The 18,260-nt window shown below is 36.2% G+C and overlaps 2 protein-coding genes and 1 long non-coding RNA gene across 4 annotated transcripts; 2 read left to right on the top strand and 1 right to left on the bottom strand.

The window, feature by feature from the left end:
* The first annotated feature begins 308 nt into the window (after nt 1-308).
* Nucleotides 309-872, top strand: LOC112171187. Its single transcript, XM_024308408.1, has one exon. The coding sequence runs from the start codon at nt 309-311 to the stop codon at nt 870-872; it is 564 nt and encodes a 187-aa protein (XP_024164176.1).
* Nucleotides 873-7,922: 7,050 nt separating this feature from the next.
* LOC112173692 lies at nt 7,923-9,841 on the bottom strand. 2 transcript variants are annotated; one of them, XR_002925663.2, is made up of 6 exons: nt 9,353-9,841; nt 9,149-9,240; nt 8,976-9,036; nt 8,831-8,896; nt 8,298-8,381; nt 7,923-8,105 (listed from the first exon to the last, which is right to left on the bottom strand). It is a non-coding gene; the product is annotated as an uncharacterized LOC112173692 (long non-coding RNA). The 2 variants fall into 2 exon arrangements; XR_005802310.1 differs by lacking the exons at nt 8,298-8,381; nt 8,831-8,896.
* Nucleotides 9,842-15,124: 5,283 nt separating this feature from the next.
* Nucleotides 15,125-15,974, top strand: LOC112174394. Its single transcript, XM_024312161.2, has one exon. The coding sequence runs from the start codon at nt 15,250-15,252 to the stop codon at nt 15,658-15,660; it is 411 nt and encodes a 136-aa protein (XP_024167929.2). The 5' UTR covers nt 15,125-15,249; the 3' UTR covers nt 15,661-15,974.
* Nucleotides 15,975-18,260: the final 2,286 nt, after the last annotated feature.

Here is an 18,260-nt window from a genome sequence, read left to right on the forward strand (position 1 = left end):
TTACGTTGATAAATTTCCACCTAAGTCCCGCACCGTGTAGCCTAGACTGATACGTAATGGCATTTGCCATGTAACTTACCATTTGTTTATGCAAATGCATAAATGATATATTTGCATTACCTCTATATAATGCCCTTCAAAGGTTTAAGTTCGTTATACCAGAACTTCCAACTTAAACTACTAAGCCAGCTTAAAACATAGCCATGATCATTGACGGGAATCACATATCCCATGAAAGCCACTGCCACCAGCTCAAACTCGAGGACACAAAATTCCCGTTCAGGTGTGATGGCTGCAAGATGATAGGAATGGGCCAGCGCTACACTTGCGCCGCATGTAACTTCGACCTCCACAAGCACTGCGGCGTCGATCCTCATACTCCTATGTTCCACCCGCTGATGCCCAAGTGCAAAAACTTGAAGTTCTGCTTGAGGCCGCCGAAGAAAGCCACGCAATATTGCGATGCATGCACCAAACCTGTAACCGGGTTTTTGTACCGTTGTGAGGGGTGCGATTTCGACCTCCATCCCTGCTGCGCAAACCTTCCTATGGAGCTCGAGCATGAGGGTCTCAAGCTGAAGCTGATCGAGAAAGACGGCAGGTGGATTTATAGGTCGAGATGCAAGAAATATAAGTTGGAAGTAGCATATGCGAGGGAAATAATCGAGGAGAGCTCGACTGAACTTATGGGGTCAGAGATGACAAGCGTTCCGAAGATCAAGAATATGGTTCAGACCGGTCACAGCAGAGGTAAGGTGAGGAGGTATTGTGAGATGGTTGGGTTGGCTCTGAAGATTGTGATATCAGCATTGCTGGGTGATCCGACGAGTTTGATAATTGCGGTTATTGCTTCTTTCATGCGACCATCCTGATATATGTACGCTTGCAACTTAATATCCAGAGGCCGAGGAATGTCGATTATCATCCCGTGTGTTTAATGTTATGGGTTTCTATTTTAACTAGTGTTGTTTGGTTTCTTGCTTTCATGGTCTCATGATATAGCTTGGTTAATTTCATGGTTTGCTTGTGGTACTTATTTGAAACACTGCAGTGCTTTCTGAAAGCTGAGCTATGAATCAAAGACAAAGGAAGAAGAAGATGAGAGAAAGGAAGAGGGAGAAAACGTGAGAAAATTGAGGACTACATTGTGACTGGAATATTTTGATTACAACCATCCAATCTCTTTATATACTAAAGCAATCTATGTAAAAATAACAACCAACACAGTAAAAATAACCAACACTCCTATATTACCCTTAACACTTTCACTGGTGTTTGGTGTGCTTGCTGTAAAGATTGTGGCAATGTATTTCCTATAATTATTTATTTTTTGTTAAAAGTCAATAAAAGAAATTTAATTTTGTGGGGGCTAATATTTGTCCTAGCATGGTTTGTGTAGATGGTGGTAATTCGGACAATTATAGTATAGTTCCGGAGTGATGTGCACTAATGTAATTAGATCTGATCGATTGGTTCACATGTAAAGTATTTGTTTTTTATTAGATCCATTTACTATGATTTTTTTTTCTTCGGTGCAATAGGGTCCTAAATCTATTGGTTCTGGTTCGGACCACAACATGATATTTAAGACCACAAAATTACTCATCAATTCACTCAAAAATAATTATAAATAATAACATTTACCATGGTGATATTACCATTATTTGTTAGCATTAAAGTTTCATTGATAAATAATATGGACGTGTAACCCCTCAATGACATGTCACAAAGAGCTATTAACTAAGTAGCCCAACCTGATACTATCATTATAAACGCAAAACACATAAAGAACTGGCTTGGAACTCAGAAGAACTCAGAAGAATAAAGGTAAAAAAGAAGTAAATTTAAAGTTCATATATGCGTTTTCTTTAGGAGAACAAAAAACTCCCAAAACTTACAGTTCCCAGAAGACCCCAACGTCTAAATATAGTAATCACACACACACATTGAGGGTTTGGTTATTGTGGCTTAGGAACAGTGCTAATGTCACACCCTGAACTAGAGTCAATTTTTTTAAATAATATTTTCCCGAAATCCGAGGTGTGAGTAAAAATAAAAATAAACAAATAGAAAATAAAATCGATACTTTATTAATGGAATTGACTTCTCATTTCGATATAAGGATAAATCCAACTCAAGATCACTAAGAGTACTCACTTCCGGAATAATGATCTTACATATGCAAAACTCAAACTAACTCTAATTGCTTTCGATCACTAATCTTCATAGTTCTTGTGTTTAATAACCTGCAAGACTGTTAAGGGGTGAGCTCAATCTGTAGCTCAATAAGGAGCTATTCCTCTTCAAACAAACGATAACCATACAATCATCATATGGTATGGATGAATGCATGTTCTATTCCCGTTAATTCACACAGCAGAATAACTGAGCCTACATGTTCCATACCATGTATTTTACCACGAAGGTGACTCAGAGTACTCAACTATATGAACTAACCCCCACCCAAAATCAATCCCCTAGCCCTCTTTTGCAAGTCATCTTGTCCATGCCCTTTTTGCCAGTCCCGAATTACCCTTTCCATCCCTATACTAATTGTGCATTAACAATGGGCATACCTGCAGGGATCTGGTACCTGCTGAGGTTATGGACTCAACTGCGCAAAAGATGATTTCAAACTTTCTTCTACCAATAGCATTACAGATATCACCATTGCCACCCGTATACTTCATATGTACTCAATGGATGATGCATCAATTGATAATATATACTTCACAATGTAATTGCATCAAATATGCATTCATTCCATAACAAACATGTCAAGCAACATATATGCGTACAATACAGTTGAGTAGAGGTTCCCCAGATCCCCTACATGGATTCCAAGCTATTGTATAGATACATGTTCCTGCATAAAAAGTAAATATCCAAGTACAATTCACATTTCCTATGCATAAGCACATAATTTATTTTAAACACAAAGCTATGATTCTGCCTTAAGAACAATCCTCAATATCGAGCTTATGTCTTAAGAAAATAGTACCTAAAATCGCAAGCCATTTAGATTTCATTGAAGTGCTAACTGACCAACCAAAATGTCTTACAGATTTGTTATGACGAAAAACAGAAATGGCTAGCCAATTTCACAACGACATAAGTATCTCAAATGAATTCGGAAAATGGTGTCACAAGTTTTGTTGAAAAGATAAGAATATCTATGTTCAGTTTATGGTTGACCTAAACAAGTTTGAATAAAGATAATGTACTGTTCAAATGAAACAGAACAAACAGAAACATTGTGATAATTGCAGAGTTTTCTGATGCAGACCCTCAACTTCAAAAAATCATAATTTAATCTAGAAAATTATTTTTATCAGATTACAATTATGAAATGATCTTCAAGATGTCTACTGAGACTTTTATGAAGACTCCAACTTCAAATACCTAATCGAAACATACAATTTTTGGTAAAAACGAAACTGGGTCAAAAACTCAGAAAAACTGATTTACAGAACATAGACCTATGTTTTTAACCTCAAACTTAACCAATGAATTTTTAATGAAATTGTACAAAACTATATAGATATCAAGCTTACATTATAAGCTTTCGAGACATGCAAATGGTTTCTAAAATGAAGGTCTAGATCAAAAGATATGGTTGCTCAAAGTTAACTAAATGATTATAATGCAGAAACTTGTTCTAGCTTTCTCCAATGCCTACAAACTAATGTTTGAGGTTACTGCTCAGTCTAAGGTAGTTAAACTGGTGCATATAGATTCTTTGATCACTCTAATCTCTTGTTGTTAAGTCAAAATAACAATTCCAACCCAAACAACAACCTAAGAATTTACTCAGGACACCCACCTTAAGAAAGCCAACTTTCTTATCATCTTAATCTGTTTATATGCTTGCATTCTGTTTGAAAATCACTTAAGTTATTAACTGTGGAAAATATTAAGCCAACTTAGACGAGAACTGAGCCAAAACACATTAACAAAGTTCCATAGAAATAGAAATATATTTTAGAAACAAACCTTTGAATCCCAAATCTAATTCTCCGAAACTAATCTTCGTAATCATGCCTTACCTTCTCTTTATTCTACCTCTTTCCTTTCCTCTTCTTCCCTCTCTATTCTCACATATTATTCTACTCCTTTCTCTCTGTCTCCCTCACTCACGTTCTGTTGTTCTATTGCTCTCATTGTAGTGTGGATATGAATCAAGTAGATAGCTGCTATTTATACTAGTCAAGTTCTTGGCCATCAAGCAAAACAATTATAATAAAATCTGCATATAGATGTGTTTGTCAAAACCTATCACTTAATGACTTAATCACCAAGCACAATGAAGTGATTGACATGAATGGTCTTATCTAGATATAACTTGATCATCAAGATTACATATTTACAATATACTAACATATAGTAAAGTTATATATTCCATGAGTAGGAGGTGTCAAAAGACTAATCATAGTCTAAGACCTTGAGCTTTTAGCTTCACCACCTCATTCTACTAGGAAACCTTCTCGCTGAACAAGAGCCAATGTGATTATAAGAATAGACTTTGTACAACCTTCTCAGTTCAAACCTTAGTTAAAAGTTTTGATAGTAGGAGCTATTAAGGCATTGTCCTTAAATATTCTCACCTTAAGCTAAATATGCTCGATTATTAAAGCTACTCCATCTTGTTTATATATATTGGATTTGATTTTGCTACACTTATCTCTAACAAAAAATGTCTGCATATTTGAGCAGAATGATACATGAGCTTATTGACCAAGGCATATCAATATCAATTTGCAGCTGCTACATTAGAATTGATGACACTGTCGAAGATGTCTCATTTCCACTGCATACTAAAATATGATAACTTACATTTTGATTAACTAATCTATTTTAAGCTATGAATCGATCCTATGATTAGCACTCAAACATAAAAAGAGATTCATTGATTGGGTTTATAAGGTCTCATATGAAAATGTTTAAACCAATCAAGTAAAACTAGCTTCCTCACAAGTCTATATGTAATGGGTAATAGACTTCTCTAACACACACACACAAAATCTAGTAAAGAAAATATTATCACACAATCTAATATATAATTAAAATTCCGGGTTGTTACAGCTGACTCAAACTGATCCGTTGATAAAAACACTTTTTTGCCCTTATTTCTTTTGTTTTTAAAGATTCTACTATTCACCTAAGTATAAAAGTTGATCATCAGCTTGCGTCTGAATTTTTCCTTTCTCTTGCCTCTGAGTTTGCTCACTACTCGGGTATGATATGATCCATCTTGTTTTGGATCTTTTATTTTTTATGGGGTTTTGTTCATTATTTGATTGCTAATTAATTTATTGTGTTTAGGGCTTGATTCATTGTTGAATATATGCGCTTGGGTTTTTTGGAAATCGAGGGAGGTATTGATTCATTCTTGCATGCGATCGATCTCTGCAAGGTGTTCTGCTGGCCGAGAATGGTATTATGGTATGGTTTTTTATATTTGTTTTTACATGAATCCGGACGGGTTAGTTGAGCAGAAGGAGACCGTAACCTGGCTCGCTCATGACCTCTGCTCATAAACCTACAACAAAGGAAATAGTTAGTAGGAAATCCAGAATGTTCTGTACTTAGGCATAGGGAAAAGCGGAAGTTGACTATGAGTTTAGGAAAGAGTTAGAGTGAGTGGATTGGAATGAATACCTGGAGCTTGAGGTGAGACCCCCTAGATATAGGCAGTGGTGTGTGCTGGGGTCTGCACCAGCTGTCGCCTAGTGGAAGGCTCATTACCGTGTGCTTGGATTGTGATCGCACGAATGCAGCCATAAGCTGATTTCGTGGACCCGCCATCAGTATTCAAGTCATCAAAAGGTAATCCCCATCTAAAAGTTTGGATCTTTTTATTTTTTTGGCTTTTGGGTTTTATGGGTTTTGAGGTTTTGAAGTGAAATGGCCCGAATGGGTAGGAAAGTTTGGAACTTTGGGGTGTTAATTGCCTTTTGCTTTATGAGTTTTTTAGATTTTAATTGGAAAATGGTAGTGTAGGCTCTGCATGCAGTCCTTTTTTAAAAACTGATGCTTTGACTTTTGATCTTTCAATATGTTGCATAAAGTAATCAAATTACTCCGTGTAAATCTGAGTAGAATTTTGTGATTCATAACTCATCTAGGATTACAACTTTTTTGTGAATTTCCTAGACGTTATGATTTTCACTGCAGAATAGTTGCAGCAAATTCTTGGTGAGTACTCTACTTCAATTTTCCTTGGTTATTGAAATTCAATAGGGAAAGCATTGATAAGGTATTGAGTAGTATTGTGGTCGCATACTCTCTACTCACTCTCTCTTTTGGGAAATTTGATCTTCTATAGGGTTGTCAGTATTGAATAATAGTCATATACCCTATAATTTGAAATGAAGATTTACAAGCAGCAGCAAATGGAAGGTCAAAAAATTGAAGCAGAGCTGTTAGTGGTAGTAGCAAAGATCATATTGTCAGTATTGGTGGTTGGGTTGCTAGTGTTGTTCTTATATATCTATGAGCAACTGATATTGAGGCCTAAAGGGCTAAGATCAAAGCTCCAAGAGCAAGGAATTAGAGGGTGTGCTCCTTCATTTCTCTTAGGCAGTGTTTGGGTAGGGGATTTGGATATATTTTCCAAGGAATTTCAAGGTGATGGGACTATAAGGTGAAGGGATTATGAGGAGATGGGATCTTAAAATGAAGAGATATAAGTGGTGAATTATTTAAATGACTTGTTTGAGCAATTTTCTTGACTGAAGGGATTTAATTATGAGATTTTGTCAACATTTTTTTTTTTGACAAAATTAATCTTTTTTTATATTTTACTATAGAACTATTGCAGTTAATTGCATAATTTTTTTTAACCAAATAGATGGTAAAACAAGAAAAATTTTGTGCTTCACCAGTTAATTCCAAAACTTCCATGAAAAACACTAGAAATTTGAAAAATGCATCCAAGACTACATCGTCTTTTGTTAGCGATCTAACATGTGAAGTCTTAGTATGTCTTCATTCGGGGCTTGAAAGGTATGTCATGTACTCGTCCAACAAGCTTGATCCTTAGATCTTTTGAACCCGATTGAGGTCCTCAGCTCGTTGTTTTTTTTTTTTTTTTTTTTTTTTTTGTGATTTCTTCTAGGGTTTTGATCTTGGGCAGGCAACTTATAAGGTCATGAAGCACTATAGTAAAAAGAATCTTTTACAGCCTGCAAAGTGCACCTATTAAGCACCTTAATTAGTGATTTACGTTGTAAAAAAGTGCAGTATATATACTACTACACAAAAGGCTTCACACGACGGTTTAAAACTGTCGTCTCACGTTTTGCATTTCCGTGGTCTATCGAGGCGTCGTCTGATGAAATGCTGTCAGACGACGGTTTTCAACCGTCGTATACCGATCATTGGGTCGACGGTTTGCAGCTGACTTCGTCATCTGATGGACCGGCAGATCTGCCGACATGCTGTCGACAGAAATATGTCGTGGTGTGACTTCTACTCATACCACTGTTTTAGGATTCCAGCGTGGTGTGACTTCCACTCATACCACGGTTTTAGGATTCCAGCGTGGTGTGACTTCTACTGAGACCACGCTTTTTAGGAAAATGTGGTGTGATGACTTAAAAATTCAGTGCATGTGTGCTTTCACACGACACATATAACTCAAACTGTTGTACCATGACATATGAGACCATGATATCAATACAAACCGTCGTCTGAATTGCAGAAATTTTGTTTGATTGTACCCTAAAAACCTCATCAAATGACATATTTTCCTACTATTGTTGTAATGGCAAAATTCAGATTCTGGAAGCAAAAATGACCAAAAGAATGGTAATTTAATCATAATAGAAAGCTGTTATAATCCCATAGCATTCTAAATGGATCCGATGTATCCACAAAATAAGGGATCACAAAATAAGGCGAACTACAATTAAGGCCAACCCAAAAAAGACCAACTTCTAGCCTCAGTACAACTTCTACCTAAACAAATTTCTCTCTATCACTTCAAAAGCTTTCGTCACTGCTCCATCTTCCACATGATTGTCCGGTGCATTCTTCAAGTTTCTTCCCCACAGCCTCTAAGTCTTCCCTGACATCTGGCTTGTACTCAAGATTCAAATCCAACTCTGAAACTTTCAAAAAATTCAATATCAAAGCCAAAAATGCACACACAAATTTGAAACAACCACTACACCATAAAATTCCATTGATAGCAACCCGAAATCTGTAAAATACTAACAGAATTTAAATGCCATGTAAACAACGATCTAATATTGGTCTACTATAGATTAGAAATTAATGTCTTTTGTGAGACTGACTTTGAATGGTTTTGAGCTGAGCGGATGAGCAGTTCTTTATATTGAGCTTGCAGTTTCGCCAAGTTCCATCAGGATCCGCAACACCTAGTACCAAAATGTTCATATATAAACAAAGTGACCTTAGGAATTAGACAAAGTGAGAGAGGGATGTATACTAAGGTAAAATGTGCAAGTATACAAAAGGGGTAAAGCTCTCTTGCTAGACTTTAAATCAAGATCACGCAATCAAACATAATTCTACCTAATCAACAGTTCTCACTCACAGTTTAGTATGATTGATGCTACTGTTAACACGAAAATAACAGGAAAACATAATCAATTTCAATCATCCTTCTGTCACTGAAAAGCCCAAAGAATTAAACATTCACCTACATAAAGACCCTAAAATATTGTCATAAGTTCTCTACACTTGTTTCCATTTCCAGGCAAAATCTCACATACAGCAAAAAGGTACTTACTTCCCTGTATAGAATTTGTTTTCAACAGGTTACAATTCTTAAAAGTGTTAGATGTGTGGTGTTGTTATTAGCTACCTCAGCATTTGATGAAACTCTTTCAGCAAATGCAGCACAAACAGCACTTTTCATCATTTTTACTTCCTGCATAAATTGCAATAATAAACAGCAAGTTTTGGCCAAAGGAAACAACAAATTGCAGACAACTTTCAAGTAAACTTACTGGCATCTCATTATTTGGTCATTCAACAGATAGTCACAATCTGATCAACCATTGTTGCTCCCTGCAATCCAAAACGCAAGTTATTTTTTTCAATATCTATAGCCAAACAGAAGAAGATGCATGCTCATTGAAAATTACACCCAAACAAAAATCAAAATCCGTTAAAAGTATACATTGAAGAAGAAGCCTGCTCTGATGGCTGTAATCTGATAAGGCACATGAGATAAAACCTCGAGTGTTCCCAAGTTTAATTAAGAGAAAAAACCTATTAAAAAAAAAGAGTAAAGACATAAATATTTCTTATGAAGAGAATAGAATTACTAAGCACACTGACTTCAATTCCAAGAGAGAGGAAAGCAATTTGAGTACATATATACCGATAACAAGAGGGCGATTTCAAGAGCTTCGGCGTCCTTGAATGTAACAAATGCAGTCTTTAATTGACGAGGGCTGACCTTATGTTTTGGGCAATGGCTTGGCTATCCACAATCGAGACCGGGTACCGTGACATTTTTGCTGTCGCGAACTGTACCTCCGCAATGCTCACCGTCCTCCCTTTAACTATATCTCCAATCTCATATTAAACATAGAAGAAATCTGTCAACAATCATTAGTAACATAAATTCAAATTGAGAAACAGAAACCCTAACCCCCAATTTCACATTCTCATACCCTGACAAATTAATCCCAAATTAATATCCTAACTTTCAATGAGATCGAGAATTCAAAAACCTAAATCCCAATCACCATAACATAGAGCGAACAAGAAAAAAGAGAAAGGAAGAGGAAGATCGAGGACTTACCATCAGGTTCCATGACAAAACGAAAGAAAAGAGAGACTGAGAGAAGATATGAGAGACTGAAGGTTTCTTCCCATTAAACACAGCATCAGGTCTCACAAAAAAGAGGTTTTTCCACGACTTAATGCAACCACTGAATAGATACACATCTGCCTCACTGCAACCCAACAAATTCAATTACCATCAGAATAAAAAGGACCAAAACACTCACAGAAACTGTCCAAAAGGACCAAAACAGAGCAGTCCAAACAATCAAACTTAATCTCATGATTCTCATCAACAACTCAACAAGACAACAAGAGTTACAAGACAACGGAAACCATGAGTCATCTGCTCTGACTACTCATCAACAACACGGTCATCAGTTCATCACAGTTCAATACAATACCCAGCAACTAAACATTCACAGACTCACAGTTTGATAACATTCACAGAATCACAGTTTGATACTTTGAGAGTTGAGACAATGACTCACCACAAAACCCAGAAATCACCGAGCTTGCAGAATCCAAAACCCAGAAATCGAGCTTCAACTATCAGTCAATCACCGAGTTTGAATTTTGAACCCAGAAATCAAGCATGAAGAATCACCAAGTTTCGAGGTTGAACCGAGCTTCAAGCCTTAAACCCAGAAATCGAACCCAGAATTCCCAGAAATTGAGCTTGAAGAATCAGTGAATCACCAAGCTTCGTGGTTGAAGAATCACCGACCTTTAAGCCTTGAACCCAGAAATCGAACCTAAAATCGAACCCAGAAAGCCCTGAAAATCGAACCCAGAAAATCAAAAATTGTGAGATTGAAACCCAGAAATTCTATTGAAAGACAAAAACCCAGAGAAATTCGATTTACCGGCGAGCTAGAGAGCTAGAGAGCTGGCCGGAGACTCGGTGAGAGACTGAGAGTCTGAGAATTGACTGATCGAGGAGCGGCGTTCCTTCTTAATTTCGAACCCAGAAAGGGAGAAAGCGCCTAGGCTCCGACAGTCCAGAGCCGTCCAGCCCCGCCTAGGCCGCCGACTTTATTCCCAGCGCCCAGCTCGCTCGACTAGGGGAGAATCGGAGGGGTACCAGAGAGATCTCGGAGGCGGTGGATTCGTGGTCAAGGGCTTCAGAGTCGGGGATTGGGAAAGAGATTGTCAGAGTAGCAGTGGAGTTTTGGAAAGAGAGTGAATGCTACCACGAGAGTTGGGTACTAGAGAGTCGGGGTGGCTGTGGAGTGAGTCAGACAGCGAGAGAGTCGGAGTGAGTTGGAGAGAGAGTCGGGGTGAGTCGATTTGTGGGGTTTTGTGGAGTGAATGCCGTGTCGGGGTATAGGCGTGGGCTGGTCTAAGCTAAGGCATTAGTTTTGGAAAGACTTTTTCTCTAGTGTTCTAATAATTTGGTCTGAATGGATATATGCTAGTGTAGTTGTCTAGCTAGCTAGGACACGGCCATTAATGTTGATTCACATATATGTACAAGGCATCAGACCATGTTTTTCCACATATATGTTGTCTGAATGCCACTTTAAAATTTTCAGTTTTGCCGCCTCTTGTTGTCCGGTAAGAGGGAAATGGATTTGGAGGGGTGAATGGAGGGAAATGTTGGAGGGAATGTTGGTGGACATGTTTTGCACTTGCAAATCTATGAATTCATACCACGGTTTTAAACAAACCGTCGTATCACCACTACATGCTGAGGAATACCAAATTGTGAGAAACTTGCTGCCTCTATAATAATTCAACCTCACACCACGCTTCCATTTATAAACGTCTTCTGAAGCAATACATAATTCCAGCATGAAAAACACCCGTTGGTTGAATTCATATTAGAAGACGGAAATTTTACAACCGTCGTCTCAATAATGAGAAATTATTCACACCACGGAAAACAGTGTTACGTCGTCTGAGAGGTGTCGTGTGAAGCCTTTTGTCTAGCAGTATATAAAACTGGTGTCGTAAAAGACATTTACTTCATGCAAATATATGCCGTAAATATGGCCTACACTGTGCCTTAAAAGTGATTAAAGTGCAAATGTGTTGTTTTTTAAAAAGAAACACAATATATTTATATATAAATCCACAAATATTTATACAATGGTGTACACTTATTGTACATGTTATACACCAATTTAAGAAGCAAAGAAGATTGAGAACAAAGGACCAAACAGAACTTGTGAAAATACTAGGACAAAACGTGTTTTCTGAAAATCGGGAATTGATAGACACGTTGCAATTCTTACTGGGCAGAAATAAAAAATTCACACAGAAAAGAATAATTTTGGTTACACAGTGAAAACCTCAACTTTTGAGATTAAAGACATTGCGGCGCTCTTACTCTTGAGAACCCAAGTTTCTGTTGCGATCTTTTTTCTATTAATCGATGAAAGGGAGTAATAATGGATTGGGAGTTGAATTCTAACTTATTTGGACGAGTTCTTTTAGGGTGGTGTTATTGACATATTCATATTCTCGGGTACAGCTATGGTATGTTAACATTTTTCATACATCAACTATTTTTATCCCTTTAAGGACTCATGTTACCACTTTGAGGACTAATATTACTATTTTGAGGACTCATATGGTAAACTAAGAAAATTTGCCACTTTAAGGACTGATGTTACCACTTTGAGGACTAATATTACTATTTTGAGAACTCATGTGGTAACTAAGAAAATTTACCACTTTATGGACTCATGTTACTACTTTAAGGACTAATAGTACTATTTTGAGGACTCATTTTACCACTTTTTAAGGCAATTGTATGTATGTCATACGTTAACACATTGTAGAATTTTCCCATATTCTCTATTCACACACCCCCTCTCCTTTTATATTACTTTAATTCAATTTTGTTTACAAATTACCCTAACTACGTACTCTCCCTTGCAATTATGTTTCTTTTTTCTTTTTTCTATTTTCTATTTTCTATCTAGCAAGTCATTCATCCCTAGTCTTATTTGCCCTCCTCCTTCTATGAGCTCTATCTTCAAAAATATTTTTTCCATTTTTTTTTCCATAAAAAACTTATCTAGCATATTCATTCTATCTCTCTAATGTGATGTTAACTGAAATTATTTGGTGCACTTGTTAAATACAATTTTAATATTAAGGTTTTGATTTCCTTCGGCTTTGTAGTTATGTGGGTCTATTCATTTTGGGTTTTAACTTAGAATTGATATCACTGCTTGAATAATTTCATCATATTTATTTCTGTATGTGTTTCACTAGTAAGAAATTGGGTAATTTTTTTGCTTCTAAATTGGTCTCTATATTTTGAAGAATCGCCTTTTGGTTGGATGGTGATTTTTTTTTTTACTAGTTTTTGGTAGGGGAAAAAAGAGAAAAAAGAGTTTTAAAGACAGAGCTCACAAAGTCACAGAAGGAGGCAGGCGGACAAAACTAGGGATGATTGACTTGCTAAACTGAAAATAGGAAGGAAAAAAAAAACATAATTGCAAGGGAGGGTAATTATGGTATTTTATAATAAAAAATTAAATTAAAGTAATAGAAAATGAGAGGGAGTGTCAAGTGTGTGAATAGAGAATATGAGTGTGTCAGTAAAACCACTCTTTTTTTAACGTGTTTTAACTTTTGTGTCAAACACATACCACATTATTTAGTTAAAAATATGAAAGAAATTTAAAGTAATGAACAAACATCGAAATCATAGAAAAATCAAGGTTATTTAACCAAATCGAAGAACAATGGTGTAAGTATATTGGGCTATTACCATTCAACACATGCTTTCCCAAGGTCACTAGGAGAGCAGAAGGAGCAGAGGATTGGGAGAATATTTCTCCTGCCTTTCCGGTGACTCAAGGCTATAAAAGAAGATTGCAGAATCAGATCACCAAGAGAAAATCAAGGAAATCATGCTCACTGATCTTGAGATAAAGGTGTCTTTTAATTCATATCATTTTGCATGATTCTAAATTGATATGCATATCGGTTAGATTGATTTGATATACTCATCTGCATTAAAAGGTTTTTCAACATGCATATCAGATAGAGATATTGATTGCTTACAGTTAGAAAAGATTTGATTGCATATTAAAAACAGTTTTAAAACCTTTCCATATTTATCTTCTTCGGTGTTAAGAAGAGATTTGATTAAGAGGGAGTCTTGCTCCTCTATATAAGGTTTTCAAACTTATTTATGTGTGTAGAGTTTTTGGGTATCAAAAGTTGTTTCCTTGTGTTGCAAATGTTTACACAAATCATTTTCTGAAAAACTCTCTTTGCATGTTATATGTTTCGGTTCCTTGCATACTCTGTCACTTGCATACTTCATTGTCAAGATCAGTGAGATGTTGAGATCAAGGAAGATTGGAAGATAGGCTTATATTGATAGTGTGGTGATTAAGTAAGAAGTTAGATCAGTTATAAATCAAGTTAGCATTTGTTGCTAAGTGACAGTGACTGTTGTGAACAACACTACTTATATACTGTAAACTCATTTGATTTATAGTGGATTGATTTTTCGTGTTGGCTACGTTACAAGCCATGCAGTGAAGTTTCCTCAGTGGAGAGGTTTACACTGTGTTAGCAAATTGTTGTGTTGTCTTTGTGGTGCATATTTGATTATCAAAGCAGTTCTATTTACCATTTTGTTCTATCTGATATTTACAAATGATCTTCAAAAAATGAAGAGGCAAGAAACAGCCTAAACCATAAACCTCTCCCATACCAGAAAACCAGAACAGCGATTCAAGATTTCTGCTTCAGATCTCGCTGAAGTGATGATGAAGTAAGTTGTTTGTGAATGACATATCTCTCAAAAAGAATAATTAAATTTCAACTTCTATGGAATGCTTCTTCGCCAATATATGGAATGCTTCTTCTTCCATACGAAAAGAAGTTAATTGCCATTGTCAAGCCTTGGATCTACTTGATCAACTTCTATGGAAATATAATTAATTCTTTCTATTTCATGATTTAATTAGTTTTATATGAAAGGAAAATGAGAGTATATACTATATACGAGAGTGTACAAGTTGTAAAGACGCTGCAACAAATAGTATCAAAATATCTTATATATAGGTTGAATCATGTTTTAGGTATGCTCAAATTCAATCATGACAAATAAAGTAAATATTTTTTAAAGCAATTAAGTATTTCTCATAAATATATGGATCACCGTATATATCCAAACAACTGTTGGAAGAGATTGGTCCAAGATAATGGCGATCAATCCCAAGTTGCAAGAAAAGTTGACACAAATAAAGTAAAATATCTGTTGGGATCCCTTAATTAAAGAGTAACCAAAACTAAATAATTATACAATCAAATTAACAAAACAAACGCGTAGATCTTCCTTTAAACTTCGAAGTCCTAACCAAAATGACTCATTATCTAAATGGGCATTTGCAGCTCGTCAACCTCCGTGGCCACAGCCGAACTGATTCTCCAAGACGGGCAGCTCCAAGAATTCTCAGACCCAGTTACGTACTCCAGAAGATCAGCTCCCCGGGCTTTGTATGTGACGCCGACGACATGGATGTCGGAGGCTTTGTTACAGCTGTTAATGGGGAAGAAGAGCTTCAGCTGGGTCAGCTTTACTTTGTGTTGCCGGTGAGTTGGTTGAATAAGCCGCTTCAGGCAGATGAGATGGCGGCTTTGGCTGTTAGGGCAAGTTTGGCGCTTGGCAATATGAGACGGAGTAATAGGTGTTGTTGTAAAGGAGGGGATGATCAAATTGTATGTAGTACTATTAAGAAGGATGTCAAGCCTAAGATGGCAGCCGGCAGCGGCAGTTTTGGCGTTCATCGAGACACAGTGAGGAAAAGAAGAGGGAGAAGCGGACGCCATGGTGGTGGTGGAAGTTATACCTCTATGGCAAAGTTGAGTGTGATTTTGGAAGACGAGGATAGGGAAGAGGGTGGTGAGATTTGGGTTCTGCAATGATCTCCATGGTTAGTGTTTATATATTCGAAATTAACAACACCCTAATTCTGTTTCTGGAGTTGCGTATGCTTGTTTTTATGAGCATAGAGGATGGACAACTGATTTCAAATGAATATATGAACATCTTAGAAGTGGATCACAATCACAGACAGTATACATAAGGAATTGTCTCTGTCTCTCTGATCATTTCTATTACACAGTTTTGCATAATTATTGAAATCTTTATTTTCTAATCGTCCTTTAAAGAGATGTCTTTGCCAGTACATATTCTTTTCTTTTCTTTTTCTTTTATAACCTACTCTGGGGCATATCTTATACCTAAGCTTCATCAATTAAGACATTTGTGTATCCAAGCTTTTTGCTCCCTCAATTAAGGGCAACATGCTATTTTAATCATGCAACTCATGTTGCGTATCTACAAAAAGACGTTGCTCTTTTCCAGCAATATTGTTTTACGACAAAGCAACGTATGATATTCTAGATTGAAGCAACCTCAAAATTAAAGTAGGATGCCGAATTCAAAGATATATTGGTAATTTTCAATTAAATCTACTAAATTGATTCTCATTTGCCAGTACATATTCTAGCAGTATGAGGCATAGTTTAGTGAAAAAAAAAAAATGTAGGACCTGGCCTTCTTCTCAACTTTTGTTTAAACTCGATGATCTTACATAATGTGAGTCCCATCTTGGACTTCCGATATGGGAGAGTTGGAAACTATCGATGCAGCTCACATAACTAAACAATATATGAAGCCGAGGAAGAGAGTTAGGAAAAAGGGTAGAAATGACTCGTTTAGTTCACAAAAAGGAAAATAATAAATTTGTCTTTCCTATAAGATTGGAAATTAAGAAATTAAGATTTCTATAAGCTTTCCATTTCTATGTTTGGTAACACTAAAGAGTTGACAATAATTATTAATGTAATAAAATAATAAAATGTAAATAAGTAATACAATGAATGAGTAATGGAAAATGATGAATCCCTTATGGGGGTATGGAAGGATTAATTCTTCCCCACTTTTTCCTTTCCTTTGCTTTGGAAAACTTATTCCTCTCCTTGTGCTTACCAAACATGAAGTCAATCTCTTTTCTTTCTCAAGCCATCAAACCCGCGAACCAAACAAGACCTAAGAAAAATAAGAAAATTCGAACTTCTTAGTACTCCTAAACAATTGCTAGTAAAGCCCCGACAGATCGTGGTTACTATTGAGAGTAATTGCGACCAATTACAACTTGAGTAGCAACCAGTCGCCAAAGCTTGTGAAATCAAAAGGTGATATCATGACAAGTCATGACAATCAGTTGCAACCAACAGCATAGGTTCCTTAGGACCGTTCACTGGCATCATGAGTTTAAGTATTACAAGTCCACGTACTTATCTGATCGTACCTAAAATTCATGAAATTTCAATCTTAAAAATTTAAGTGCGGAGGCAACCACTGAAGATCAAATGGCCCTTAACTTCGTTTGATATCCTCTATAATTACACCTTCTTCGGTACACAGTAATCTAGACTTGCATACAGTTGTCCTCGAAAAGCAGATGCGCATTGTTAACACATTTGATTTGATTGGAAATGAATAACCTAATAACCGCATAAAAGGCCAATCCATCGATCCCTTTCAAAAGAATGAAATTATTTAGAAGCATCGATCCAAAGGAGAAAAGGACATCCTGATAGAACTATGCCAAAGCTAACGAATTAATATTCTTTCCATCTACGTATGTAGAACTCTATATCTATTAGGGTATGCCAAAAGAAAAACAAATGTGAAGGAATCATTTCAATTTTCAAATTTAGTGTGTGTTAAAGTAGTAACAGCACACAATCAAAGAAGAAACAATTTTCAGAAACCTGGCTCTATATATCTTTACTGAAATTCAAGTCTCCATTTTGACCTGGACGCGTCATGAACTCGTGATCGATCCAAAGGAAAGTAAACAAGTACGTACGTCTCCGGGCGGTCCAGTTAACGTGTCAAAACTGTCAAAGATGAACAATGCACGTACAACATATGATTTTCAATTCAAAATATATATTGGATACATTTATTTAAATATTACTGTATAATATACATATGATTAATTAAGCAGCTATATACGCGCGTACTTCTGAGTCTAGAACATGCATATGTTATTATATATGCTTTAATCTAATCCAAAAGGACCCAAAGCCTTTATAGATGCTAACATGGATTGCTATGTTTACGTCTTCGAGTACCCTAACTTTTGTTCATCTTCACTAAACTCCAACTTGATGGCAACATATAAAGTAACTATGCACAGTCTCTTGGTTATTCAAAAGTGCAGTGGCCCTCAAGTATTGATTACTGAAATTATTGAATACAGGGGGGGGGGGATATCGAGCCTAAATCCCTGACTATAATAAACATCTAGAGTATGTCCAGAAATGATATCCGAAATCTCTAACAAATACATGTATAAGAAGTCTCTTGTTTATATATAGGTATAAGTCAAATTTTCTTGACATACATGCCAGTATGTCATCTTAACCGAATCATATACATCTCATTGTAAATTTGTTTGTTTGGAATCTCGTCTATACTATAAGTGGTAATTATCATTTATTGTGAGATA

The sequence above is a fragment of the Rosa chinensis genome, chromosome 6 (assembly GCF_002994745.2).
Source record: "Rosa chinensis cultivar Old Blush chromosome 6, RchiOBHm-V2, whole genome shotgun sequence".
NCBI classification, from domain to species: domain Eukaryota; kingdom Viridiplantae; phylum Streptophyta; class Magnoliopsida; order Rosales; family Rosaceae; genus Rosa; species Rosa chinensis.

Excerpts from the sequence above, each read along its gene's own strand:
- LOC112171187 (XM_024308408.1), top strand. The coding sequence starts at position 309 with ATGGGCCAGCGCTACACTTGCGCCGCATGTAACTTCGACCTCCACAAG.
- LOC112174394 (XM_024312161.2), top strand. The coding sequence starts at position 15,250 with ATGGATGTCGGAGGCTTTGTTACAGCTGTTAATGGGGAAGAAGAGCTT.